This window comes from Orbicella faveolata, unplaced genomic scaffold (genome assembly GCF_042242905.1).
Source record: "Orbicella faveolata isolate gen_17 unplaced genomic scaffold, um_ofav_v1 contig_35, whole genome shotgun sequence".
NCBI classification, from domain to species: Eukaryota; Metazoa; Cnidaria; class Anthozoa; order Scleractinia; family Merulinidae; genus Orbicella; species Orbicella faveolata.
The window spans coordinates 11,686,987-11,713,640 of NW_028301564.1; the positions used below are offsets into that span (position 1 = coordinate 11,686,987).

Sequence of the window (26,654 nt, forward strand, 5' to 3'; positions counted from 1 at the left end):
AAGACCGGATCCAAATATTCTCATAGAAGCCGACCTCGATTACAAGAATTTTTTGCAAATATGTTCGTGGAACGGTTACGATTGGCACGAGTGGTTCCTTTTTGGCGGGGAGCGTTATTATTAAACTTCATCCGCCTCAAGCATCGCAGCGACGACCTCGCGCGAAATATCGCGAACCTCTTTTTGCCACTCAGGCGTGAAATATTCATTCACAAGAAGCGCGAGCAAGTGGAAGTAGGCAATCATGTTCTTATAACATGCAAACAAAACCGTCTGTTTCTAAAAGTCAGTTCGAAGCGGGAGGGTTCGTGATTTTTTTTATCATTTCCGCTTCAACTCTGCCGCGGATGTCTTTCTCCAGTTTCTGGACATCAACCTCGGTAAGCCCTCTCTTCGATGGTTGGCGAAGCATCCTTGCTCGGACCTGATCTTTCAGAAAGTTGTACTGCTCAAACTCGGAAAGGATGGTGTCAAACTCGTGGGAAGACACTTCGTTGTTGTTCAAAGCGTTTGAGAGCAGTCTGTTGATGGTGTCGCGCTTGGCAACGGCGAGCGTGGTGATCTCTTGATGCTTCTTGATCTTCGAGTCGAGCTTTTTGCTGGCGATAATCAGCCCCGACGAAACGAGAGCGAAGCATCCACCAGCGCCGCCAAGAGGAACTGCTGCCGGCAGGCCAACCACAGACAGAGCGGAGCCAAAACTCGCACTGGAAAACGCTGCCGAGAGAACGCTGGAGCCTGCAGCGCCCCAATTTACGAACTTTCTCGCGCGTTTGTATTTTTTGGCAACGAGGCGATGGTGGTGGACCTCACCGGTCAAAGTGTTGGAAATCTCGTTGACCTTGTGCAAGCGGAAATTTTGAGAAGGCTCCGCCACCAGTGGATAGAGACGCTCGTCAGGCGGCGCGCTTGGTGGCAACAGATTTGCCGAAGACATTGCGTATATATAGAAATTTAATTTAACTCTAATTCAAAAAGAAGCGGCAGGCCCTTGAAATCAAAGAGTTCGCCATTTTCATCTTTCACGCTAATGGTGATACTATTTATAAACTTGTCTGTAGAAGCGTCACGGAAAGCATTTTGCGATGAGTCCATGTTATAGCTGACTTTTCATAAGGCTTTCCTCTGACGTCAACCTTGGCAAGAAGGTCTGACTTCTTTCCATTCAAAAAGTTCTTTGTTGAGTCAACGAGATCGCAGTGGATAAAGTAGCAACTCGGGCTGTTAAGCTTTCTGACATATTCTTCTTTCCTTAAATTTCTTCCGATTCCAAGAAAATTGGCCAAACTATAATCAAGCGAAATTTCTTTCGGTGTTAATGATGTATCCCGGTTTGTAATTTTAAGAACAGAATTGGGGTTATTCGTTTCTATAGTCAATTTTTCTGTCTTCTTATAATATTCAAAACTGGATTTCAGTTCTTTTGCGATGCTTTCGATATTGTAATGCCCTTGAGGTAATGATACAATCACTTCATTGGTTTCTTTAAAAAATATTCTGCCAACACGACTCATATTATGCCACGAGTTGAAAAAAGAACGACTCAAAAGTCTGAAATAGCTTGCTTCTGGGAGCGGGTCTTCGAAATAGATAGTCTGCCCGTTCTGTTGCATGACAATAGTGAGAACAACCATTTTATATTTAACAAACAATAATTATATTCAAATACAATGCCCAATTGGTGGGACGATATCAGTCAAGACCCCGGGTTCAATGATCCCAAGTTTTTGAAAAAAGAAGATGCCGCGAAGAAAAATGCGTGGACAAACTTTTTAAACCGCTTCCCCAAAGCGGACAAAAGCCGGTTCGTTTCGCAAGGAAGCGTCGTCGAGAAAAATAACGTGACCGCGGAGATGTTTTTCAAAGAAAGCGAAGGCTCGTTTCAAAGCGTCTTCGGCTCAGATAGAAAATATTGGAGCGCGGAAATGAAACAAGCGCTCGGTTTGAGAGACAGCGGGAGTTTTCCTTACCAATTGTCGCCGCTTGGCTCAAAAATTTCTTTGCCCATCCCTGCGGTACCTTTCGACGACAAAGCGCCAAGCTTGAAAAAAATATTCAACGACGCAATCCAAATCTACGTCACGCCTGACCAATATTTCACGACAAAATTCAGAGAAATATTTCAAGAAACCAAACTCAGGCACACTTCTGCAGCCGAATCAAAACACTGGTTCGGAGGGCCTGACATGAAATATTGGCCGCAGCAGCTCAACTTCGCGGTTTTCTGCGCGACACAGGGGTGCGGAGTTTCTCGCGAAATCTTTGACAGCGGGATGAATCTCCCTCCGCAGATAAGAGCTTTCTACAAATTCCACGTGTATTTCACGGTCAGGCGCATTTTGTACCAGCTAGGAGGAATTCAGAGCATGAGCGCTTTGCCCGGAGACCCGCCTTTCAACCAATACAATAATCATTATGACGTTGCTTCGTACAAAAGGCTATGCAACGAGTTCGGTATAGATCCGTCGAGCGATTTCCACTACACGCACGGGGCAAACCACGGTCTGGGAAGCGTTTACGTCTATGCGAGCGGTGCGTCGAAAACTGACTACCTATACCCGGGATGGAACAAATTCAGCGATGAAGGCGGCAAAGCTAATCAAGGAAACCTGATCTATTACATCGAGCCGGGGGCCGCTTCTGATACCCAAGCGGACTGGTTCGCGCCAAACACAGCATCAGGTTTGACGCATGCGGGCTTAGCGCGAATCAACCTGTCAATCGAGGCTTTCGTTTACTGTGTCCTAGGCGCGCAGGTGAACGTCCGCAGCAGCATTCTCGGTTCGGGTGGCCGAGCAAGAGAAGCCCAGAGCGAGTTCCTTGTGCTGGTGGAAAGCGCGATCACACAGCCCGACCTGGCTGCGAGCGTGCAAAGGTACCAGCTAGCCGTGGATCAAGCGAAGGTGAGGCTCAATCTCGCTGTAACCCCATGGCCTGGCTCATGCCCGCGCGAATGATAATAAACACCGCAAGCACAATCGGCTACAACAACAAGCTGAAACAGGCGGTCTCCGGGATGAAACTGGGAGTGAACAACGAGGTAAATCCAGACACAAAAAAAGCTGGGCTCAAACTCATGGCAGGCGGCCCGTCAAAAATCAACCCTCCCAACAGCCACCCGTCCAACCCGATACACAAAGCCGCAACAGCCGAATCAAGGAGGGGGGCAAGCCCCTCGACCCGGGGCGTGGGGTGGAACCAGCTTCGTCCGAAACTCAACAGGCGCACAAAATTGAGCCCACGGCTCCAGATAAAACACCGCAACATAAAATAAACAAAACAGCTGTCATTGTAGGTATAGTTGGATTATCGGGGTTGCTGTTCATGGCTTGGAGGTAAAGTTAACACTGCTTCTTAAAATATTCTTCGACAAAAAGGCCACCGCGGCAAGAATAAGCAGCCAGGTATGCTCGGCCAGAAATCCGACGACTTGGCCGGCGGCTTTGAACAGGAAGCTCACAATCGAGGCAATCATCCCGGGCAGCAGAGAACCAAGTTTCGCGGCAATATCTTTGAGGCCATTTCCCAAAGCTTTGCCGGTGGCTTTCAAACCTCTGGTGAGGACCCCGATGACAGCTCCGATTGTGATACCGGCGGCGATAAGAATAGCGGTCAAGGTCACGCCATGTTTTTTGAAGATCTCTTTTACCCTTTCCAAGAGAGGCCGCCCCTTTTCCCTTTCCGCGATCTGAGTTTGCAAACGCGCGAGCTCCTCGTTTCTCTCTGCCACTCTGCCTTCTGCGGCTTCTTTTTCGGAGGGCGAGGCATTCTCATCTTGGATGATCGCCTGGTCTTCCTCGTTTTGGCGCTGCAGCTCGCTTTCCTGCTCTTTCAGGTCGTCCAACGGTTTTGTTTGGTTGAGTCTTTCTTCCATGGCGTTTGTTTCTCTTTCTTTTGCTGCGATGCTGGCTCTGAGTCTGTCAACCTTGGCTTGTTCCTTTTCTCTGTTTTTTGTTTGTTTTGTAAGCGAATCCAATTCTTTTTTCTTGTTTTCAAGATCGGTTTGATAGTTCTTTTTCAGTTCTTTGAGCCTACGCAGCTCTGCTTCACTTTCAAGGTTCGAACCTTGTTCATCCTGAATGGTATCGATCTTAGCATCAGTTTGCTCGATTTTACGTCTCAGATCTTCAACTTCTTTCTTTTCTTCCTCTCTTCGCGAAGATAGTGTTTCCACCTGTTGTAGTTTGTTTTAAGCTTCTGCCAGTCTTTGTTTCATTTCTCTGATAGTATCCCGGTCTTCTTCAATGACAACTGTAGTTCTAGGCCCAAGTTTGTCTTTAAACCGTTCTAAAAAACGTTTCGTGAAGTCTGTCCCGTCTTTTTTCATAATCTGGTACTCACCTCCACCCGTACCTACTGCAACAATTTGACCCTTGGTTTTTCCTTTGGTGCCTTTCATAATTGCAAAACTACTCTCTTTAAATTTGGAAAATTGACTTTTTAACCGGTCTATGATAAATTTCCGTTCCGGATCAGGTTCAAGCAAAGGAATATCTTCTCCCCCAAATGATGTCTCGGTATAAGAAGTGTCAGGCAGGCCGGACTGCTCGTGCCGCATAGAAGACATTTCCGTTTGTTCACCCTCGTGGTAGGGGTCGCCAGGTTGGTAGGGAGTGGACGCCGCGCCTGGCTGAAAAGGATGGGTTGTGTCAACCTCTTGTTCGCCATCATCAGAGTCGTGGTCAAGCCGATTGTCGAGTTCCGGGTCTTTGTAACCAAATTCGCCACCGCCTTCCGCCATAGCAATATATTTCAAGCCTATTATTTTTCAAATTAAAAATAATCGCCGGTGTTTTATACACAATGTCAGTGGTGCCGGAGAACCTTCGTCCAACGTACAGCGAAAGGACCGTACACGCCATGAAGGCCGAGCGCGCGGTCAAACGAATCACCTTTAACCCCTCTGAAGCCAACTCCGGCAATACGCTGTACGTTTACGTGCCCAAGCTAAACGAGAACGAGGTTCTGGTGCCGGGTTCGCTAGCGCTTGTTTTTGACATCGACCTTTCTGGAGGGCACGCCAACAACTTCCTCGTCCAGAACGTCACGCGGGCGCTCGTTGACAGGTTGGTCGTGTTGTTTGCGGGAAGAACCCTGCAAGACACGGTTGGATACGACATCTACAAAACTTTCGAAGACCTTTTTCTTTCGCAGGAAGAGCGCGACAACAGGATTCTCGAAGGGATTCAGAGCGAAGATCTATGCAAGATCCGCTCGGACGCAGGAGACAAGAAAGACTCGGGCGTCGACGCTGAAAAGAAGCTGAACGAGGTATACGGAAAAAAGTACCGGATCAGGCTTGACCATCAGATCTTAACCGACCACGGCGTTTTCTACCCCCAGGCCCTTTACAACGACCTCAAGTTCGACGTAAAACTTGCCGAAGCTATACACGTGGTCAAAGGCTCCGACACAACCCAGCTGAAATACAAGCTGACCAACATCCAGCTCGAGTACAAAATGATCCGTAGCAAGACTCTGGCAGACAAGGCGCGGAGCGTTTACTCCAGCGGCAAAGAGTTACTTTACGACCACGTGATGCATGACAAAGAGGTGCCCTTCAAAAAAGACAGTGACCCGAGGCTCACCATCAAAGTCAACGTCCAAAGAAGGTCACTGAAAGCCCTCCTCCTCCTGTTTGTAGAGCCGTATACTGCGGGCAACAGAGATTCAGAAATATTCATCTTCCCCGATCTGACGAAAGTCAGCGTCACGGTCAACGGCTCGCCCAACATGCTTTACAACGGCGGCATCGAAGGCAAGGATATGTGGGAAGAGGCCCGCAACTTGGTTGTGAAAGAAAAAAATAAAACGGAGCACATGGACTTGACAAAGTTTTACACCGGTGATAAGTTCGGGCTTGTGATTGATATGCCCACCATGGTTAAGCAAAACATGCACGGCAGCGGCACGCGCATTGTGAACAGTACGGACGGTGTCCAGCTGGAAATTGAGCGGAAAACCGAAGGCTCAGGCGACGTGAAATGCCACGTATTCGTCATCGCCGACTCCCAGTTAAACCTTATGGACACACAGCTAGAAGATGTGCAGTATTGAATATGAACATGGACCCCGGCAAGATACCCTTCAACGCTCTCATCGTGGGGCCGACTAATTCTGGCAAATCGAGGTTCGTGGTGGACCAGCTCTACGGCCCTTTCCACGGAAAGTTCGACTACATCGTGCTCATCTGCCCGACGTTCACGCACAACAAGACCTACCACCGGCTTGGCGAAAACGATCCAAGAATGGATGTGATAGTCTGCGAGCAGCACGACGTGGAAAGGTGGTTGAAGCTCGAGAGATGGCTTTTCGTGGGCACCAACACGCTCATAATCCTCGATGACTGCGCTGCCTCCAAAGATGTGAAAGGGCGTACAGGCGAGCTGATGAATCTCGCCTTTTCTGCCCGGCATATGGGCATCAGCGTTTGGGTGTAACATCTTCCTTCCGGGAGAACGTGGCGGCGATCGTCCTCTTTTACACCCCCTCGGCCAGGACCACGAAAGCCATCTTCGATGATTACGCCGGCGAGCTCTCCCCGGATGAGTACAAAGGTCTGGTTTCAAAGCTGAAAGAGCGAAAGTTCTCTTATCTCGTTTTCTCGCTTCGCCACCCCTACGGGGTAAAGCTATTTGAATAAAAAAATGGCTTGCGCAATGGCTGGTGAAGAGGGCGCGTTATCAGAAGTTATGAACCTTCTTCAAACGGAGCCCGAGCCGTCGATTGGTCCCGCAGGTGGCCTTGTTCCAACCGCCCCCGGACCTGACATTCCTGCTCTTCGCGAGCAGCTGGCCGTGCTGGTGTCCACAGGCAAAGCCAAAGAGACCATCGGAGTGCAGCTAACCCACGAGCAGGTGAAGCGCCTGAGCGACAAAGAGGTCGAGAAATACACCAAACGCCACGAGACGTACGTGGGCTCAAAGACAACGGAAAGCCTGATCGACAGCTTTATTTTTCTTGCAACCAAAGCGGTCGGAATGACCGTCAAAATCAAAGACATCGACGCTTATCAGAAAGAGCTCAGAAACGTCTACATCTTGAACAAAGAGCTCTCCAATCTGGCCGGCAACATTGCTTTGAAGTGCGGCCGGTTTCTAGCTGCGGCCAACGCGGTGTTCATAACCACTAAACATGTTGATTTTAGTCCACAGTTGCCGGAGCAGAGCCATCCTTCTCGTGATGAACACGGATATCCGCTTGAGGGCGTTGATGAAGTACCCGGATCAGCAACTTCAGAATAACTGGCCAGCATTCGATAACAACTGCTGAGAGATTGCTGTCAAATTGTTAACAATTAAACTTTTTACATTTGCTTAGAATACGGTTCGCTTCAGAATGTCAACCGAACAAACCGAGAGCGCACCTGCCGTCACGGCGCCTCAGGTCGAGACCCGGGCAGCACCTGCAGTCGATGCCACACAGCAAGCGACAACTCCAACTCCAACCACGCAGCGCGTAAAAAATCCAAAGCGTGTGGCCGCCGGAAAAATGGTTGCCGAAAGAACGCGGCATGCACGTGAACAACAGAAGAAAGATGCCGAGACTTATCACGCGGAAAATAAGGCGAAAGCCGCCACAGCTGCCCCTGAGCCAGCCCCGACTACAGAAGGTGAAAGCCCAAAGAGCGAAAGCCCAAAGAGCGGCGGCCTCAGCGCCAACCAATGGATTGCTATTGGCGGCATAGGCGTTTCCCTGCTCGGGATTTATTACAAGCGGGAAGAGCTCAAGGCAATGGCCAAGCCCGTGTTCGACAAATTCAAAACGCCGGAGCCCGCGCCTGAGCCCGCGAGTGTCGAGCCAGAACCTGCTCGCGCGACACAGCGAAAAGGATTTAAAAAAATGCTTTGAACATTGAGTGTAATGTATATCCACGATGTCGGACCCATCCCTTTCGCATGTTCTCATCTCTACAGCCGCAATTGGCGGAATTACGGTATTATTGCTCGAATTCACCGCAAATGCTGTCAAAAAGGTGGTGCAGCTTTCCAACGAAATGTTTGCCGATAAGGGCGCAGAAGAAAGAAAAAGACAAAGAGAAATAGACCAAGAAGTAAGAAGAAAACTATCAGAAATAATAGGAAGAAAAGAAGAAGAAATAAAAAGAGGACTAACAGAAATAATAGAAAGAAGAGAAAAAGAAATAATAAGAGGACTATCAGAAATAATAGAAAGAGAAGAAGAAGAAGCCGCGGGAAAGACAGAGTAATTTTGTTTTAAACTTTCCCGAGTGGAATATATCAACATGCTCACAGTTGATGCTCCCAAGTTTCTCGTCTGTTTCTTTATCTTTTCTGCTATCTCGAATGTGCTGTACGACTTAAACAAAACGGTCATTCGCACGACAGCCGATCTTTTGAGTGCAGCATTTGACGGCGAGGTTGCAGAAGAAGAAGAAGAAGAAGAGGCGTTGTGTGCCATGTGCGGAGAAAAGGCCGCGGGGAAGACAGATTAATTTTGTTTTAAACTTTGGTTCTTTTCTTATATACCGCCATCATGTCCGACAACAAGCTTGTCAAGACCGTCATTGACGCCACTACTCTCACGGGATTAGCCGCTGGCATCGGCTGGGTCGCAAAAAAGGCTGTGAAAGAGAATTCCACTTCTGATCCCAGCAGCAGCTTTATGAATTACATGAAGTTCACAGCCGTCATGGCGGGCAGCATTGCGCTAAAAAAGTACCTCGAGGACCAGAAAATCCTTCCCACCAGCGTTTGCAATGAATTATTTTATTTGAAGAAATAGAAGTCTATTATATTGCGCCATGGCAAATATTGCAAGGGTCGACCTTTACGAGGATGTTTCGAGATCAATGAGAGAAGATGGAAAGAGCTACGACGAAGCACTCGAGCGTTTCGAGCGTTCACTTCTCAACTTCGACTGGATCGAGGCAAACTTGGACAAAAAAGGTGCGGAGTTTTTGAAAGATTGTCAAGTGCGAGCCGCCGAGAAGTATCAAAACGCCAAAGAAAAATACAAGAACGAACCCGAAGGCCTTCTCTACTGGATTACGAACAACGTGGTACCATTCGAGGAAAACAGGAATGAGTTATGATTTGAAAAAAGCTTCCGATAATATATAACCATGGCGAGCATCGCGATCATGATTGGCGGGGCTGTGTTGAACGCCACGGCTTTTATCGGTGGCAATTATCTGGCGAGGGCGCTTGGCGGGGGCGACAAAGCTGCGCTTGAAGAAAAGAAGCGCCACGACGAAGCTCTCGAAGATTATCAAGCAGCTTACGCCAAATACGCGCGCGACCGAACACAACTTCTCGACTGGATCGCGACCAACGCGCAAACAAAGGAGCAGGCCAAGCAGAACTTCACCAACACGGACTTCGCCTTCAAACTCTACAACCAGGCGCATCCCGACGAACAGATGGTACCGCCCAAGGAGCCAAAGTTCTCGGATTTCTACCAGCCGAGCGAGCAGCAGAAAAAGGGTGAACTCGCGTTCGTTGGCGCCGGGGTTCTCGCTCTGGGCTACGCAGCCTTCCGGTTCCTTTAAATTTCGGCGCTCTCGGCGTGGTTCTTTTAAACCTTTTTACACCTTACTTATATGGACGCCAAACTCGCGAAGATTTACTACAGCCCCGGGGGCTATTGGAAAGGAATCGCCGCGATAAAAAAATTAGTCGAGGCCGCCAAGGTACCTGAAGAAGCCGCAAAAAAATTGCTGATCAGGCAAGCGCTCTGGCAGATATTCCTCCCCGCGCCGAAGCGAATTCCTCGGCCGAAATTCGACGTTCCCACGCCCAACAAGGTCCATCAGGCGGACCTTCTTTTTCTGCCGCACGACAAGCTCCCTCGCGGCCGCAAAGTTTTCAAATACGCGCTGACCGTTGTCGACGTGGCCAGCCGCTACAAAGAGGCCGAACCCCTGACTTCGAAGAATTCTGATGAGGTCGCCCAGGCCTTTCAGAAGATTTACAAGCGCTCGCCTCTCGAATGGCCTGAAATGCTGCAGGTTGACCCCGGGCGCGAATTCATGGGCGCTGTCACAAAAGAGATGGACAAGCACAAAACATATATCCGGCGCGGGCGCGTTGACATTCACCGCGACCAGGCAATCGTTGAACGTTTCAACCGCACCCTGGCTGAGCGCATGTTCGGGCACCAGTACGCCGTGGAAATGCTTCTCCCTGAGGGCAAGCGGTCCACCGCCTGGGTGAAAAGACTTCCAGAAGTTGTTTCGGCTTTGAACAATGAGGTAACGAGCCTTATCGGCAAGAAACCCGCCATCGCCATCAAAGAAAAATCTGTTTATGCTCGGCAATCGACACCTTATTCGAGGTCTGTTGGAAAAAACGAAAAAATCCTCCCCTCTCTTGTCCAAGTTCGTTATCTCTACCAGCCCGGTGAGCTTGAAGGGGGCGTGAAAAGAGCCACAGACCCAATCTGGTCTTTGAAAGTTTTCGGCATTGAAAGATCTTTTTCCAAACCGGATCAACCCGTTCTCTACTATCTGCGCGACGGGCCCAAGCGCGGCTTCGTGCGCGAAGAGCTGCTCGTTGTCCCTCCGAACACTACTCTTCCTCCGGCTGACGTGAACTAGATGTGATATTCGATTGGTTCGGTGTGTATCCCGTCACCCACCGCTTGTCGTAATAAGCGCTCAGCCCCAGCTTCTGCTGCTCGTAAGTGACCATCTGCCCGTCCCGCATCCTGAAACCTCTGTTGGTGGCCATGTCCTTGCTTCCTTCCAGCGCTTCCTCGAACCGCTGCCAGGTCAGCTCGTTCTGCGTTTTCGACATACTCTTCGTGCTGAACTTCTTTTTTTTCGCCCTCTCCTTCGTCGACATAATAACACTTCGAGCAGAACGCGATCATCCGGCTGCCCTCGCACTCAAGCTTGAAGAGACCTGGGGTTCGGCCGCTCCACTTGTCCCAAGAAAGCCACTGATTTTTTTCCGCCTCGAATTCTTGCTTCAGCTCTGGCCGGACGACGTCCTCGAGCCGCTCGCCCGAGATCGCCATGTAGTTGCTGTCCGTGTCCATCTGGATCAGCTCGAAATCTTTTCTGTCGACGTACTTGTCGAGAAAGTCGTAGTAGAATTCCAGCATCCGCAGCTTCGCCAGCTGGTAGACGGCGATTCCGATCTGGAACGGCCGCCTTATCGTGATCCGGGGTTTGCGGCTTTCCAGCTCGTAGGCCTCCTCGATCTCGTCGAGGTCTTCGAAATACGCACTCCACAGCGCTCTGTCGACAACCTTCTCGTCTTTCGTGTATATCACGTTCGTTTGCCGCTCCAGAGCTTCTATCAGTTTCCCGTAAGCGCTGTTTCCGAGCAGTTTGAACACTTCGGCGAGCAGCGCCTTGCTTCTGTCCACGTCTCCTGTCCGGCGCGCCTCCGTCACCTGCTCCACGAACCAGGTGAAGATCTTGCCCGGTTCGTAGTCGATTGTTCTGGAAACCTTCGTGATAACCGCCCCATGGTTCACGTACCACCGCAGCAGAGGGGCGTACACCAGCATCCGTTCTGCGGACAGAGCGCCTACAAGCTTTCTCCCGTCTCCGCGCTGTCTGCCCGTTCTCGCCAAGTACTCTTTCATGTGTTCCGGCACAGCTTCGGCGGGAAACCTTTTGTTGTAAAAGAAAGGGCACATCTCCTCGAACATTGGCCGCAAACGCTCTGGGATCTCTATGCGGACTTCGGCGAAGCCGAACACTCCCCGGCTTTCAACCGGCGAATCAGAACTTCGGCCGCTTCCGCTTGGCGGTCATCGTCGTAGTGTACGACCTTCTCCTTCCCGCAAGGCATTTCTCTGAGCATGGTCGAGAGATAGAGAGCGCTGGCGTCGAAACCGAGAATCTTTTTGCAAAGACGCGGTTCTTCGAACTGATGAGATCTTTACCTCGTGACACCGGCCTCGTGCCGTCTTGTGAAAACCAGGCTCGGTCCGCCAACAACCGCCCCTTTGAGCATTTCGTAAGCCTCTTTGCTTGGGCTGTAAAGGTCAGCGCCGCGCTCGATTAGCCCCTCGGAGCAAATAATGCAAACTCACCCCTGGCAGGCTCACCGCGTCTTTCAGAATGTCGATTCCTCTCTCGGTGTAGAAGCTTTTCATCTTTTCCAGCGCCTCGAGGCCGGGAGCGACATCAAGATTGTTGTAATAGCGCAGCCAGTCTGCGAAGATCCGCATCCCCTTTTCTTTGAACAGCCGCTTGCACTCCTCCCACTCCTTCCGCGTGAGAACGTATCCGCCCTTCAGCTTCGAATACCAGGCCTCGTATTCTGGGAGCCCAGGGAAATCCAGCTTTTCGGGCGCGTCGAACCATTCGTAAGGGAACCAGGATTTCTCGGACTCACTTCCGTAGGCTTTCACCCATTTCGCGTAGCTCGTGCCCAGGCCCAGATAGTTGATGATATCGAGGAAACGGGCCCCCCAGGTGAGCAGGAACATGGTTTTGTTCCCCCTCTTGGCCACTTTGACTTTTTTTGATACTTCGGCGAGAGTGCTGGCGAAGTGGTTTTTGATCAGATTCAGGTCGTACGAGCCTGAGTTGAAGCCCACGACAGGGACCTGGTTGGACCATTCATTAATTTTTTGCTGCTGGTCTTTTGGCAGCAGGTGCATGTCTTCTGGCACAAACTCCGCTCTCACCTGGTCCTGGATGTTTTTCTCGCGTCTCTCCAGCTCTTTCAGGAACTTGCGGACCAGCTCCACGGGGTTTCTTTCGCAGATGTGGGTGGGCTCTCTTTCAAGAGTGTCCCCGAAGCTCACGGAGATCGGCACGTGCGCGTTTTCTATCGTTAACGCCCCTGTTGGCTCTTTCCTATAGTTTTTGTCGCCATACGCCTCGAAATCGTACAAGATCGCGTGCTGGTAAGTTTTAGTTTGCTTCCTCGGGAGTTCCCCCTTAAGAGGCCCAACTTCGCAAGACCAGGCCTCGATTACTTTGTAGCCTCTCTTTCGCAGAAATGCGGTACGGTTCACTGTGGCTTGGTACAGTTGTTCGGCTGTTTTACCGTTTGTTATGACCAGGTTAGGATAACATTTTGGGCATCCGTGGAAGGGGCTGCCGTGGTATTGTAATACCGTCCTCGTTTCGTGGTGGTACCCGTCGGCAGGAGAAGACTTCATTTTCCCGCCTTCTCGAGGAAGCCATCTCTCGCCCCCGTGCCCGCACATCGCGTGGTGGATGTGTATCCCCCGTCGCTTCGCTTCCTTCTCCAGCCACAGAATCGCTTGTTTCGATGCTGAGCCTTTTGGGTACATCACTTTCTCGAAAGCTGTCTGTGGCGCTTCAACTTTTGTCCCCGGGCAAAAGATTACCGTTTTTCCCGCGCTGCAGGTTTGGTGATGCCGTTGTAGATGACAAGCTTGTGTGAACCTCTGCCCGCAATGTGTGCATGCATAGGTTTTTGCCAGCTTTGCGATATCTTTTATCAAGAAAGCATGGCCTTCGTTGACACCTATCGTCAAAATCTTTTTTAGTTTGGGGTTCGGGTTTATTCTGAGCTGCCAAACCACTTCTTCGTTTTCCAGACGCTCAGGCTCGTAGACACGAATTCCAAGCCAAGATGCGACGGGTAAGCCCTCATTCAGATGGGCTTCGACCTTTTCCAACTCATCAAGAGAAGTTTTGGCGAAGTTTTCTGGAATGGTCTTGAGTTTGTAGAAACTCTTGGCGAGACTTCGGGCTTCTTTTGTGCAACGGTCTGTGCGCGCCCCTCGGTGCACGGCGATGCACCGCCATAGGCACAGGTTGTCGTTATACACGTCCAAAGATACCATTGCCCGGCTATGGGCAAAGTTGCGCAGCCAGTCAGGCAAAGGCCCTGTTCCCACCAACGGCTTCCTGTCAATCACAATCTTCAGGTCTACGTTGAAAAAGGCTTCGAACACCCACTTCGTGTTGGGCCTGTCGGTTTTTTCATTGTCGAGACGCAGTTCTTCCTCCCGGTTAAGCCATTTTTCCGCGTCTTCCAGTTTGTCAAACCACTGTGAGCCCTTGGGGTTAGAGTAGTACACGATCACAGTTCCATCCTCAATGTTGCGCAACTGATACGCGAAAACGTGCCTCAGATAAAACGACGTGCTTACTCTTTCACGAATCCTCGTCATAAAGTCTGGTGTTAGGTTTCTCCCTAGACGTCTGATAAAGCGCCAGCGAATGAAACGCCGGCCTGTCGTCTCTTCTTTCGCTTCTTTCTCTGCGTCATCGAACAGATCCAGAATCTCCTTCTGGTAGTCTGTCACTGTTCGGGTTTTCCGCGCAGGGAAGGGGTCGTACTCCCTCAGAAGCGCTTGCGCTTTTCTCGGCTCTCTTTGGCGTGGAGGGGCTCTTGGCTGGTAAGGCTTCGGAAGAAGTGGCTTTTGCAGATGCGCCTGCGTTTCTTGAGAAATTGGCTCATCCAGCACGTTCTGGACAACCTTTCTTACCGCTGGCGCGTTTTCCGCAAGAAGTTGATCGAAATAACGCAATACCGCGGGGTCTTTTTTTGCGAGTTCTTCTTCCAGTCTTTCTTGGTTGTTGGAAGCCATAGTTCCTTGTGTTATAACCCAAGGTTTCATTTCTCTAACTGATGTGTTTCTTTCAGCTCGAGCAAAACAAGTTCAAAAAATTTTTTTGCTTTTTCTCGCTTGCGGATAAGACGTTGTTTTAGCGCGTTACCACCGTAGGGCTTGCAGAGACGATAGTCGCACAGAAGACCGACTCCGCGAACTCTGCAAGGCTCTGGCATTTTCATTCCTTTTTTCAGCTGGTAGTTGTGCTGCCCGCAATACACCCCGTAACAACGCTTTCCGCAGCTTTCTTTCCGGCCCCGCATCAGCCACCCGCACTTGTTTGGCGCTCGAGTCATCCCGGCTCGGGCGGTATAACAACGGGCTCGCTTGTTTCCAATTGGTCGCCCTTTGTTGTGAGTAGTATATTGGGGATTAACCAAATACTGTTTCAAAGAGGGAGCTGAATTTCACCGTTTCGCAGCCCCCAGGTTCAACCGGCCCGAGCTTGTGAGGGCCGGACTTGATGGTGGGGCCTGCGATAAGGTGAAATAAAGCTCCCTCTGCGAAACGGTATTTGGTTAATCCCCTGTATACTACTACGCAAAACAAAGAAAAAATTCCTCAAAGATGCTGTTCACGCCGTGAAAATGATTTGGGTTTGAAAATAATCGAAACCGAGGGAACTAGGAATAAGTTAAGCCTCTTCCAGGCGTTCAGTTAAGCCCTCTTTACACGACCCCGGGCTGCTTTTTACCCCGGGTTGAATCACCGCAGAGAGTGCTAAAAATACACTTTACACCAAACCGGGCTGTCAGTCTGCAATAGCGTGTGGTTTGCTTCGAGCCTGACCCGGCCCAGCCTTTCTACCGATCAAAACCTGAAAACATGGGCTAGAAAGATGACAAACAAAAAACCTAGAAAGTATAACGGAATGCTGGGAGATCCTAATGTAGAAGCCAAAAAAAACGAAACAACATGATATGGTTATTTGACTGAAAGTACCAACCCGTGTTAGCTTTTGGCCCACTGTTTACATGTAAGAACTGAAGAAATTTCAACCCTTCTCGCCGGGTCAACCCGAGTCTCGACATACCCGGCAAGGGGGGCTGACCCGCCTTGACCACTGATTTCATGTAAACGATTATAAACAACTGACTGCAAAAGGGTTACACGCCGCGGTGATTCATCACGGGGGAACCCGGGGTAAAAAGCAACCTGGGTTCGTGTAAAGAGGGCCTTACTGGGGCGCAGCGCGAAAAACGGCGGGAAAAAATAGGGGAGAAACGCGGCGAGAGAAAGCGCTCCTCCCGTATTTTTTCGTTCGCCGTTTTTCGCGCTGAGTCCCAATAGACCATTTTACAGTTGTCTGCTCAGTGACCTGGCCTTTGTATGGCAGCGAGGCTAGAGTTGACCTTGTTTTGATACAGACCTCACTGCTTTTGTCATGTAAATGTACCTAGTTAGCATCAGAACAACTTGTTTTACACAACAAAAGCAGTGAGGTCTGTATCAAAACAAGGTCAACTCTAGCCTCGCTGCCATACAAAGGCCAGGGCACTGAGCAGAGAACTGTAAAATGGTCTATTAACTGACCTCCTGGAAGAGGCTTAACTTATTCCTAATATCAGACGGCAATTCCATTGCTGTGAAGTTCAGCGATAATATTTCTGATATTTGGTCGTCGATGATATTCTTAAACAGCGACATAGCAACGATACTGGTTCTCGTAGACAACAATTCTTGTCTGGTGAGCGGAAACAGTGAAATACGCACGGTAAAAATCATGCTTTGGCCAAAAACGGCCATCACATCTCTCCCATGAGGCAAATTGTGTACGGCTGTTTCTTGCTCGTGTTTGGCATTTCTTAGCGCGCTCAAATTGCTTAAAAACCGCCAAGCTACGTAAGCTAACTATAAGATTGTGTCCATAATCGGTCCGTCCCCGATTATGGCTCCTGGTACTTACATAATATAATCTAACCCACACAGTAAAGCCTTTAAGAAGAACAGCTAGACATCAAAACAATGATGATAAACCTCCTTACAAAACCTATTGACTGTACAAACGAAACATGATCCTAACCTTGCAAGAACGTGAGATATACCGAGAGTCTTTGCGCAACAAAAAGATGAAATAAAGGTAACCAAAAGCAATATCGAAAATTAAAGGAAAACTAAAAACAGAAATCATAACAAATAGAGTACTGTGTTCAGCATGGAATTGATATCACAATATCACAAGGACTTTTCCAAGCCAATATCATTGACTGCAGAACCCAAACCCTGTGTAATGTCTTTTCTTCAATTATTTGTTCATATCATTTCGTCATGTCCATATTTACTTACGGTACCCTATAAATTATAGCGATACGCAGCGTTCGAATTCTCCTCAATTCTTCTGTCCGTTTCTCGTCATAAAATTTTAATCGTGTAAAAATCTATTCAATGTAGATTATTTCTGCAGTAAGACATTAAGTACTTGCGTCAGAAATGCAAAGAACAAATGAGGAACATTGCTAATAAAAACACTAATTACTCGTAATATATATCTTTGATTAGATCTAAAAGTGATCTTCAGTTAGGCATTCAGGATCGTAGGCCCTGAGGTCTCAGCGCTTCGAATTTTTTTTCTCTCTTTGTTGATATTTTTTGGAGAGATCTCAAAAATAAAATGCTCTGGTTTCAGCGTTGAATTTCTACACCACAAAGACAGCACTGTATTACATAGAGACAATCGTGCGAAAATCTGTTCAATGTAGATTATTTCTGCGGTAAGATATTGAGTACTTGTGTCATAAATGCAAAGAACAAACTAGAAACACTGCTAATAAAACTTAAAACTTGAACCTTGAACTTCGCTACGACTGCGAAAGCCGTATGCATTGATCAGGGTATTCACAAAAAGCCTAACAGGAAGTGAAGGAGCGAAGGGAGGACCCATCCATACCTACAACTTGGATTATCCAAGTTAAAAAGGAACCGTTCTGTCTTTTACTTTAACGAAGGGTTAACAACTTGCGAAAGTTGAACCCGCGAAATTTACGCAGGTAACTCTACTTTTAAGGGGTCATACCCTCAGATATAAATTGTTCTCCAGAAAAACACAATTTTTTTCGAAACATGAAGATTCAACATCTCTGACTATTTTGCAAAACGTATTTTGAAGCGATTTTGCCTTAATTCTCCTTGATTTACGTTTAAATCAAGAAATCTGCACATTGGTAGCCATATGTCAATGTAAACCTTTCGATATACCCACTTCCCCCCTGTCTCTTATTTCTCAAAAACACCGAATAGACGGATCACCAATATTTCGCACACGATATCTCCATTGGGTTTCAACCGAATGTTGTCAAATTTTCAAGATTGGTAAAGGACACAATTATCTAGGTCGTACACCTCTACAATTTTCAATTTTTGAAATGTTTTCCTTGGTATTCAGTTAATATAGTTAATATTAGTTAGTATTAGTAAATTTTTCCCATTTTCACGAGAAATAGTCCCTCAAAACACTGTTTTCTGAGGTTTCCTTCCTGGACAACTTGCACAGGATGAACTTAATTCCATGTTTCTCAGTCGAACCATTCATCAGTACGTTATTGCGTGAATAGTGAACACCACTTTTCAACTCTTAGGGGCTAGTTATTTATTAACTATTGTGGCATGTGGCCTGTTAAAGCTCAGTTTTGAAGTCAGAGTGCGAAGTCCTTTTAACGTGGTACCAAATTACTGTCGCACCGACTTGTTTTATAAAAAATCATATCTATATTTTTAAGGTATAATTAAATGTTTCCCGCGAACTTTTTACCTCCACCGCTAGTCACGAAAGACTAAATTATAACTTTTGGCAGGCAAGGTAAGAAATCGCCAAAACTAAAGAGGTTGCAGCACCCAATCCAGACCATCAACGACCTGTCAAACCATCTATTTGCTCAACTTGAATCCAACATGCAGATGTCTACTATTCTTGTCTGCTCTTCCTGACATATGCAATTCACCACGCGGAGATGCCGGAACATTTTTCAAAAAGGTTAAAAATGATTTCGTAAATGTTCTCACTTCTAATAGATTACTCTAATTTCACTCGAATTATCGCATTTATTCTCTCCTCTCGATTGTTAAACATCTCGTGGAAGAACTGGATTACAATGTTCGATCGAAAAGTCGATATTACGTTCTACCGCGAGGTTAAAATATCGTAAAGTAACGCTTTCCTCGCGACTATTAAGGACTCAATGATAGGTCTGAGCGATTGCTATTTTTTTTCCAAAGTTGGGCGTACCCTCGGGGCGTACCCTGTTCATAGACCTTGCACTGTCGAGGGCGCAAACAAAATAGAAACCGCGAGGATTGAACGACCGCGGCTGCTGGAGAACAAAGCTGCGTGAAGCGAATGTAATGGTCTGTAATCAGCGTGCCCGCGTGCCCCGTTAGCTCCTGTTGTAATATCCAGGAGTTCACTATTCGATGCTCAATAATTTCGCGCCCGGTTCGGTCAGGTTTAGGGGAAAATAGTTACACAGGTTCCATTCATTAGGCACACAGGTTCCATTAGCTCACAAAACCGACACAAAGTGTAAATAATCTTCTCAAAACGATATCTAGATTGGAACAAGAGTCGCCGTGTTCTTTGGTTATTCAGACCTGGGGTAGTTTACTAAGGTTAAGAAAATGGAAATCGGTTGAGAAATACCTTGTGAGTCTTGAATCTTCTTAGCGACGAGGACATCGAGTCCGACCAGCAGTAAAAGGAGCTTACACAAACCAAAGGACGAGTCTTTGACGTGCATTGCCAGGGCTTAATGTATTATTAATGGCTTCTCACTGGGCTCAACAACGTCTGTCGAGGGCTAACTTCTTAATTAAAATAGCCTACGATCAGGCCTTCTTCTTTTTTTGTTACCTGAAGATAGAGATATTCCTCGTCGTCTGTGAAAAAAAAAACGGGAGAAAACGTTTGTTCCGGTCTCGTTTGGTCTCTTGCAGACGTTTTTCCGGCTGTCGCTTGTCTCCGCTAAAATAACAAGCGAGTGAGCGACAGCCGGAAATACGTCAGTGTTCGCAGGCTACCGTACGTTTTGGCATGTCCATCATCAACCTCGTTCCCAGGGTCTCTCATCTTACCGCCCCCTGGAGCTCCAAGGGGCGATAAGATGAGAGACCCTGGGAACGAGGTTGGTCCATCATGTGAAATGTCGAATGTCTCGTGTCCTGCAGAACAGGCGGATTAGCGGGGCAGATTTTTTTCGTCTCGCGCTCCGCGCTCGTGTATCGCGTCTCGCTCACTGCCCAGCTAATCCGCCTGTCCTGCAGGCTAAATGTCTCGAGATTTTCTGTGACGCTTACTCAGCATATTTAGCCTTAAAAGTGTGTTATACTGGCTCATACTCCGTTCGGGTGTTAATATTTTCCTAAACAGGTTTTTTTTCCGATATCATTTGTTGTCGATTCTCGTAAGCTACAAAATATTAAGCAGTTTTTATATCAAGATTAACTTGCCAATTTTCTTCTTTCTTTGTACAAAACTTTGTGCAAAGAAGGTCAAGTTTGTGAAAACAACGACCACACTTTCCAAAAACAACGTCGCGTCAACTTTGGGCAAAGAATGTCGATTACTTTGTACGAGTAATGTTCACACTTTGAACGAATGTCAACTTTGTACGAACAGCATCAAGTTTGAACGTACAACATCAACTTTGCAAGAACAACGTCCACACTTGTCCGAACAGCGCGCAATCCACTATGAGGAAAAGAGAATTATTGATTGACACGGTTGTGTCCAGAAAGACAACCGAGGAGTTCAAGGAGCGAGTTTCCGAGTAGAGCAGCTTTCGGAAATTGTCGGCGATTTCAATATGGCGGACTATACCAGTCACATAACTGATGTTAATCAGTTTGCGAATTGACAGTGGTAAAACTGTGTTGATCAACAAGACAAGTACGTTTTTATTTATTTACCTGACATGTTAAGAATAATGTGTAGAGGGTAAAAACCGAGAGTAAAGTAGTGAATGCTGTGTATTCCTTTAGGTCTCTTCCCGTCTAGTTCGTAAACCGTAAATTTGTACGCTCAACACTGTAGACGTCTTTGACTTTGGCACAAGGGTTTTTAAGTACGTCTTTCCTTGAGAACGAATTTTTACTGAGCTTTTGATTCGGTAGATCCCCGAATTCAAACTTCGTTTGCCTTGTCCCTCTGGCCGGCCGGTAGAAACTTGAAAATACTACCGGCCAGAGGGACAGCTTGTGTATACTGACTGTTTTATTTGCAGAATAGTTTGATACATTGCTCTTTAGTCTTACACTATACTAGAATCACTCTACAGTAATATTTTCAGTTTTCTGTTTATCTTGTCCCTCTGGCCGGTAGGATCTTGAAAACACTACCGGCCAGAAGGACTCCTAATGGTGACTCCTAATGGGTGGCACGCTTGATTCCGAATCGAGCGGTCCAGTTTCGAGCCCTAGCCAGGGAGTCGTTGCAATGTGTTCTTGCAGATTCTTTACTGTCACAGTGCCTCTCCCCACCTATTGTAGGTGTATAAATGGTGTAACGCTAGGGTTAGCTCTGCGATATACCAGTGGTATATCGCAGAGCTACTCCCAGCGTTACACCATTTATACACCTATCCCGTCCAGTGGGGTGTGTGTGTGGGGGGGGGGGGGGCACTGAGACGCAAGTTGAACTTGCAATGCTTAGGTTTCTGAATAAAACAACGCAGTTGCTTTTTGAACAAGCTATATGAGACATGTCATGCTCAGCAAAGTCAAACATTTAAGAATGCAGCAAAACTTGAATACGTCACATATGCGTAACCACCTTAATCTCTACTGATGACTGCTTAAATTTCACAGCAATAAATTCATTTCCTAGACTTTGTTCCACCAAAAGCAGTCCTTTTTTTTTTTCTGTCTTCCGGGTCGTTAGTCAGAGCTGCCTTACCATAGACAATGTTTAACTACACAAATTACGACAGAAATGAACTTCCGAACGATTAAAACTTTACAATCCGTTACTCAGTCTGTAAATGCTACCGCATTGAGTTGAACAGCGGTATTGCGCACTAGACGCCAGTTTTCCCTCGATGTAGAGTCACGTGACAAAAAAAAAAGCACATGATGAGTTTTGCTGTTCCGAAGAAGGTCGAACCTCGGCAGTTTGTAAATGTACTATTTTCGCCTCGGTTGTTTCGTCAAAGATTGTGATAATTCTGAACTACACGCCGGAAGTCTTAAGGCAAGGAAGGTACGGAAGACTTGTGTATCAGATGTAGCGAAATTAAAGATATGGCAGTTCGTTTACAAGCCGTGATTATGATCTCTTTGAACTTACCGACGGTCACACAGTCCAATTGTGCAACTTGATATTTACAATGAATATGAAAAACATGGGTTTGATTCCAAAAATCACAAGCGAACAAGTGATGGAAGCTATAACAACGCGGGGAAAGCAGGAGATGACGTACTGCATCGAGAAACAACAGGAGATAATCATAAATCAATAACAGTTTATTCATGTTGTATCACTGACAAAGAATTTTCCGACTGACTGAGCGCAGGCCAACACTAATGCTCACAAACGTTAACATAAAATGTTACACAACGACCGGGTCACGAATACATTGATATTTCGGGGAATATATCGTAGTTAGTTTAATTGATTCACTCATGACTTCCCATATTTCCTTCACCAGCTAGAGTCGGGCTTGATGAATACTTTCCAGTTCTTAAATATCTCAAATCTTTAATGTCTTCTAACTGTTCAACAAATGGCTTTTTACTTGTTAATTTGCGTGTTTTATGAATGCTATCTACATTTATCGGAGTGAACCTGGCTGGCGAATAATGTTTTCTGGATCTTTCCATTCCAAAAGCGAAAAATTGTTTACGTTCTAATTCGCTCCGCTCAAACTAACGTAAATTATTTTCCTCTTACATGCAGTACATTCAAAACAAACAACACTGTTTAATGGTTGGATGCTCAGCATTCCAAACCGACGTAGATTTATTACCAGTTTTAACATAACGTCCATAACATGACAATACATTTAATAATCAATAGCTGAAAGGAATATAAGTCGGTATTAAACGCCTAAATGACTAGTAACTTCTAATCTTCTTGATATATCTTCGTGGATATACATGTCTTTGGCGGTATGTGTCTTCCAACGACCGTGAATCATGATCAATCTTTCCGAGATATTGTTGCTGCTATTAACTACAACGTGTATATGAAAGCTTATTACCACATAATTTATGCGTGTTAGTAGACTTGTAGAACCTAACTGGTCTAAACAGGGCTAAACTACTATTTAAATCAATACTAGCCTAGAGAATATATCTTTGCAATAACGCTACAGGACAAAATTGATCATTTAACCTCTTAATATACACGTAGTTTCCTTCCCTGTATATATCGTTGTTTGCGTGTGGAACAAAAATTCTAACGAAATCCGAATGAAACTCTAAATGAACGGGCAAAATGTTGCTCAGTTCATTATAACGGGAAAATACTGCAAAACCTAGGGAACAAAGGCATGCTAATCTTAAATCTTTTAAATTAGCATTCGGAGAAGCAAACTGATTGACAATCTTCATTATAACCCCTGGCGAATAGGCAATTTTTTAACTATGGGTCTTGTCTTGGAACGCTTAGCTGCGTCCAGGAAATTGTGACATATCGAGGTATCTAAAGGATTCTGGACATCATCTGGTATGAACGAATATAGCCATTTCAGAGCAGCATGAACGAGAACCAACGAGGCATACGATTTCGAGTCTTCGTGAATTTTAGACATGAAAACTGAAACTACAGAAACAGAAAAAGAAGTTTAACGCTTATATTGCAATTCTTACACCAATGAATAAACTTTTGAATTTCTTTTAAATATCTCTTAACAGTTGAGTCGGCTCTAGATTTCATGAGGAAACGAACAATTTCGGTGGCGTTAGGCTTTATGCAATCTGGTAAATTCTTCCACGCAGGACAGGAATTGAAAATCTTAAACGAGAAAAAATAAGTGGAAATACAGTAATTAAGCAAAAACATGTACGCGTGTACGCATGTAATGATTCCATAAATGCCAGCGCCACTAGAATCAACCTTCAAGAAGAAAACTAGGCTAGTGCCTCTTGAAACGCTTCATGACACCGCAATGAGCAATAATAAAACGGCCAGTGCCTTACATAAGATGGATGAATAGTCTCATATTGGACCAAAAACAGGCAAGTGCTTCAGACCCGCTACGTGCTACTCCAAAAGGCTCTCTCATAATACCAGAAGTAAACCAATGTTATAATGAAAAATTAAGAGACCAGTGTCTCTTATGAAATACTAGTGCTGTTGATAGATAAATTATTCTCCGGATTGACTAAAATCCAATCTAACAGCCAATATATCACCATGAAACCTTTCTGATCCAAATAAAGAGTTCGTGTTTCTACCATACTCCAAAACTTCTTTACCTGTAAAGAGCTTGTAATCTGTGTAATGAACTCGCAATATTTTCTGGAAATGATAGGCCAAAAATGAGGCGAAGGCCAAAATGAAACAATAAGTGTGGCAACAGCTTTATGATGAAAAAGATAATGAATAGCCCTAGCAATTAAGCAAACAGGCGGGACAACAAGGCAGTTTTCGCCTTCCAGGCTCTGAACGAAAAAATATACTCCCGCGCAGCCTGGATTCCAGTAGCAGGAGAAAAACTTAGCAACTTTGAAATTGTAGAAACTGGCAAAGCAATCCACTGTATACAAACCCCCAAATGCTTTCGAGATAACTGAAAAATCTGTGGGAAATTTGCCAGTCATCAACGTCAATCAATCTAGTAATAAAGTCCGCTTTATCCAGTTCTTTCCTGGGAATCCAGTCAATATCCAGCTCAGTGATAGCAACACATTTTTACAATAACTGTCTAATTTCCCGCGCGCTGATTGGCTCATTTTTATCATCAATAAGAGTACAGAGGAATAAAATTTTAATTCATGCAAGCTTTCAAGTTAAACTTTCAGCTGTCGAACTGTTAACTTTTTAACCAGTGATATTTTATGGACTTTCTTAAGTAGCCAATCAAAACGCGAGTAAAGCTATTGACAATGTTCGCGTCATTTAAATAAAATTCACTTATCTTCGTTTACGGCAAGTTTACGGCGTCTTTTCCCCTGCGGCTCGTGGTTCCACAGCCACTACGACGATGTTATGACGCAATTTATCATCAATAAGAGGACAGACGCATAAAAAACTGACGTCAATTTGTTAAATTGAAGATGTTTATAGCAATAATATGCAAATCATTCCTCACACTTCCCACTTGTATTATACGGCAGGCTGCGTGATTCCTCTTTAATCTTTTCTGATGACTGCGTAAATGTCACAATAATAAATTCATTTCCTAGAATTTGTCCCACCAAAAGCGGTCATTTTTTCCCTCTTTCGGGTCGTTAGTCAGAGCAGCCTTACCAACAACAATGTTTAACTACACAATTTACAACAGAAATGAACTTCCGATCGATTGAAACTTTACAATCCGTTACTCAGTCCAATCGTACAGCTTGATACTTACAATGAATATGGAAAACACAGGTTTGATTTCAAAAATCACGAGCGAACAAGTGATGGAAGCTATAACAACGCGGGGAAAGCAGGAGATGACGTACTGCATCGAGAAACAACAGGAGATAATCATAAATCAATAACAGTTTATTCGTGTTGTATCACTGACAAAGAATTTTCCGACTGACTGAGCGCAGGCCAATATTAATGCTCACAAACGTTAACATAAAATGTAAACACAATAACCGGGTCACGAATAGATTGGTATTTCGGGGAATATATCGTAGTTAGATTAATTGATTCACTCATGACTTCCCATATTTCCTTCACCAGCTAGAGTCGGGCTTGATGAATACTTTCCAGTTCTTAAATATCTCAAATCCTTGATGTCTTCTAACTGTTCACCAAATGGCTTTTTACTGGTTAATTTGCGTGTTTTATGAATGCTGTCTACATTTATCGGAGTGAGCCTGGCCGGCGAAGAATGTTTTCTGGCTGTTTCCATTCCAAAAGCGAAAAATTGTGTTTTGCCTCCGTTTCCCAGAAGCCTTTCTTCTTCATCATCACTTCGACTTTTTGTGAGGGAGTCAGCAGTTGCCTGCGATGGCGGATCTATTGCGGACAGACTTCTTGGTCGACCACAGTTGAAATTCATTCGTTTTTCAGTTAATGTTTCTTGGTCGTTTAAGTGTTCCCAGGACTTCTGCCTTGACATAGTTCCTAGCGTTTCTCGGTCGTGTACGTCGAGTGTGTGTGACAGATCCGAGAACGATTTGGACCTTCTTCTACCAATTCGGGTATGTGAATTTTCGATTAAAGCCGGCAGTACTGTCCTATGTCTTTCGGCGAGTGGAGAATTCGGTGGCGTTAGGAATGGAGGGCGAATTGATTCACTTTCATCCTTGGACACTTTGATGGCTGGAAGTTTGGTCTTCATAAGACGAACAAATCGTGCTTGCTCGGCATTAAGATTGCTGCGTTTTGCCCTGTACTCGCTTTCAAGGGTTTCATACGTAGATTTCAACGTTTCTGATTTCCCTCGGTTTGTAGCAAGAGCTCTCTTAGAAGTCTCGGTTAAATCAGATTGATGTCGATTCAACTCCATGAACTGCAAACGTTGCTCATTAGAGGAGGTACAAACGCGATGAAATATGTTTCGCAACTTTTTCAAGTTTCTACGGACAGCGACTTCAATCGCGTGATGACTGAACGAGATATACTATGGTCTACTGACCAAACGGAAAATTTTAATTGGGGGCAAACGATTAGATATGATTAAAGGCACGTTTACCCCTTCTGGAGTCATACAATCTCTTGGCTCTCTTTCCTTGTCACGAAATACTGTTTTCAGTCAATCTACACCTATTTTTCAAGTTATCACACGTACAACTGAAGACATGCGTCCTTGTGAGGTATAAAAACCGCTTTCCGTCGATTGCATGTAAGAGGTACTAAATGAGTTTTAACTGATCGCTGAGATAGCTGGAAATATGTTCAAAATGCTAACTGTCAGCTTAAAAGTGACGCGTTTGTAACTGAGAACTCAACTGATAACTAAAGCTCGAGATCTGCATCATTTACTGATAGCTGAGAAACTGGCTGGAATTTTAACTGTAGCTGAAAAATCGCTCAATATTTTAGTGAT

General features: G+C 45.9%; 6 protein-coding genes and 1 pseudogene across 6 annotated transcripts in view; 4 read left to right on the top strand and 3 right to left on the bottom strand.

The window, feature by feature from the left end:
* LOC110057568 (cubilin-like) overlaps window positions 1-20,286 on the bottom strand; it is a 39,892-nt gene extending 19,606 nt beyond the window's left edge. Inside the window, exon 1 of the mRNA XM_089273939.1 lies at window positions 19,151-20,286. Within this exon, the coding sequence (XP_089130065.1) occupies window positions 19,151-19,247 (97 nt within the window). The 5' untranslated portion in view covers window positions 19,248-20,286. The remainder of the gene's footprint in view (window positions 1-19,150) is intronic.
* On the bottom strand, window positions 1,844-4,741 carry LOC149103288 (uncharacterized; annotated as a pseudogene).
* Window positions 4,752-6,341, top strand: LOC149103289 (uncharacterized). The gene has a single exon (XM_089273917.1). The coding sequence runs from the start codon at window positions 4,804-4,806 to the stop codon at window positions 6,055-6,057; it is 1,254 nt and encodes a 417-aa protein (XP_089130043.1). The 5' UTR covers window positions 4,752-4,803; the 3' UTR covers window positions 6,058-6,341.
* On the top strand, window positions 6,644-7,244 carry LOC149103290 (uncharacterized). The gene has a single exon (XM_089273275.1). The coding sequence runs from the start codon at window positions 6,648-6,650 to the stop codon at window positions 7,242-7,244; it is 597 nt and encodes a 198-aa protein (XP_089129401.1). The 5' UTR covers window positions 6,644-6,647.
* On the top strand, window positions 7,321-8,078 carry LOC149103291 (uncharacterized). The gene has a single exon (XM_089273933.1). The coding sequence runs from the start codon at window positions 7,339-7,341 to the stop codon at window positions 7,849-7,851; it is 513 nt and encodes a 170-aa protein (XP_089130059.1). The 5' UTR covers window positions 7,321-7,338; the 3' UTR covers window positions 7,852-8,078.
* On the top strand, window positions 9,075-9,767 carry LOC149103292 (uncharacterized). Its single transcript, XM_089273935.1, has one exon. It carries the CDS (start codon window positions 9,086-9,088, stop codon window positions 9,509-9,511), a length of 426 nt encoding a protein of 141 aa, XP_089130061.1. The 5' UTR covers window positions 9,075-9,085; the 3' UTR covers window positions 9,512-9,767.
* On the bottom strand, window positions 11,962-15,734 carry LOC149103293 (uncharacterized). The gene has a single exon (XM_089273909.1). The coding sequence runs from the start codon at window positions 14,521-14,523 to the stop codon at window positions 11,962-11,964; it is 2,562 nt and encodes an 853-aa protein (XP_089130035.1). The 5' UTR covers window positions 14,524-15,734.
* Window positions 20,287-26,654: the final 6,368 nt, after the last annotated feature.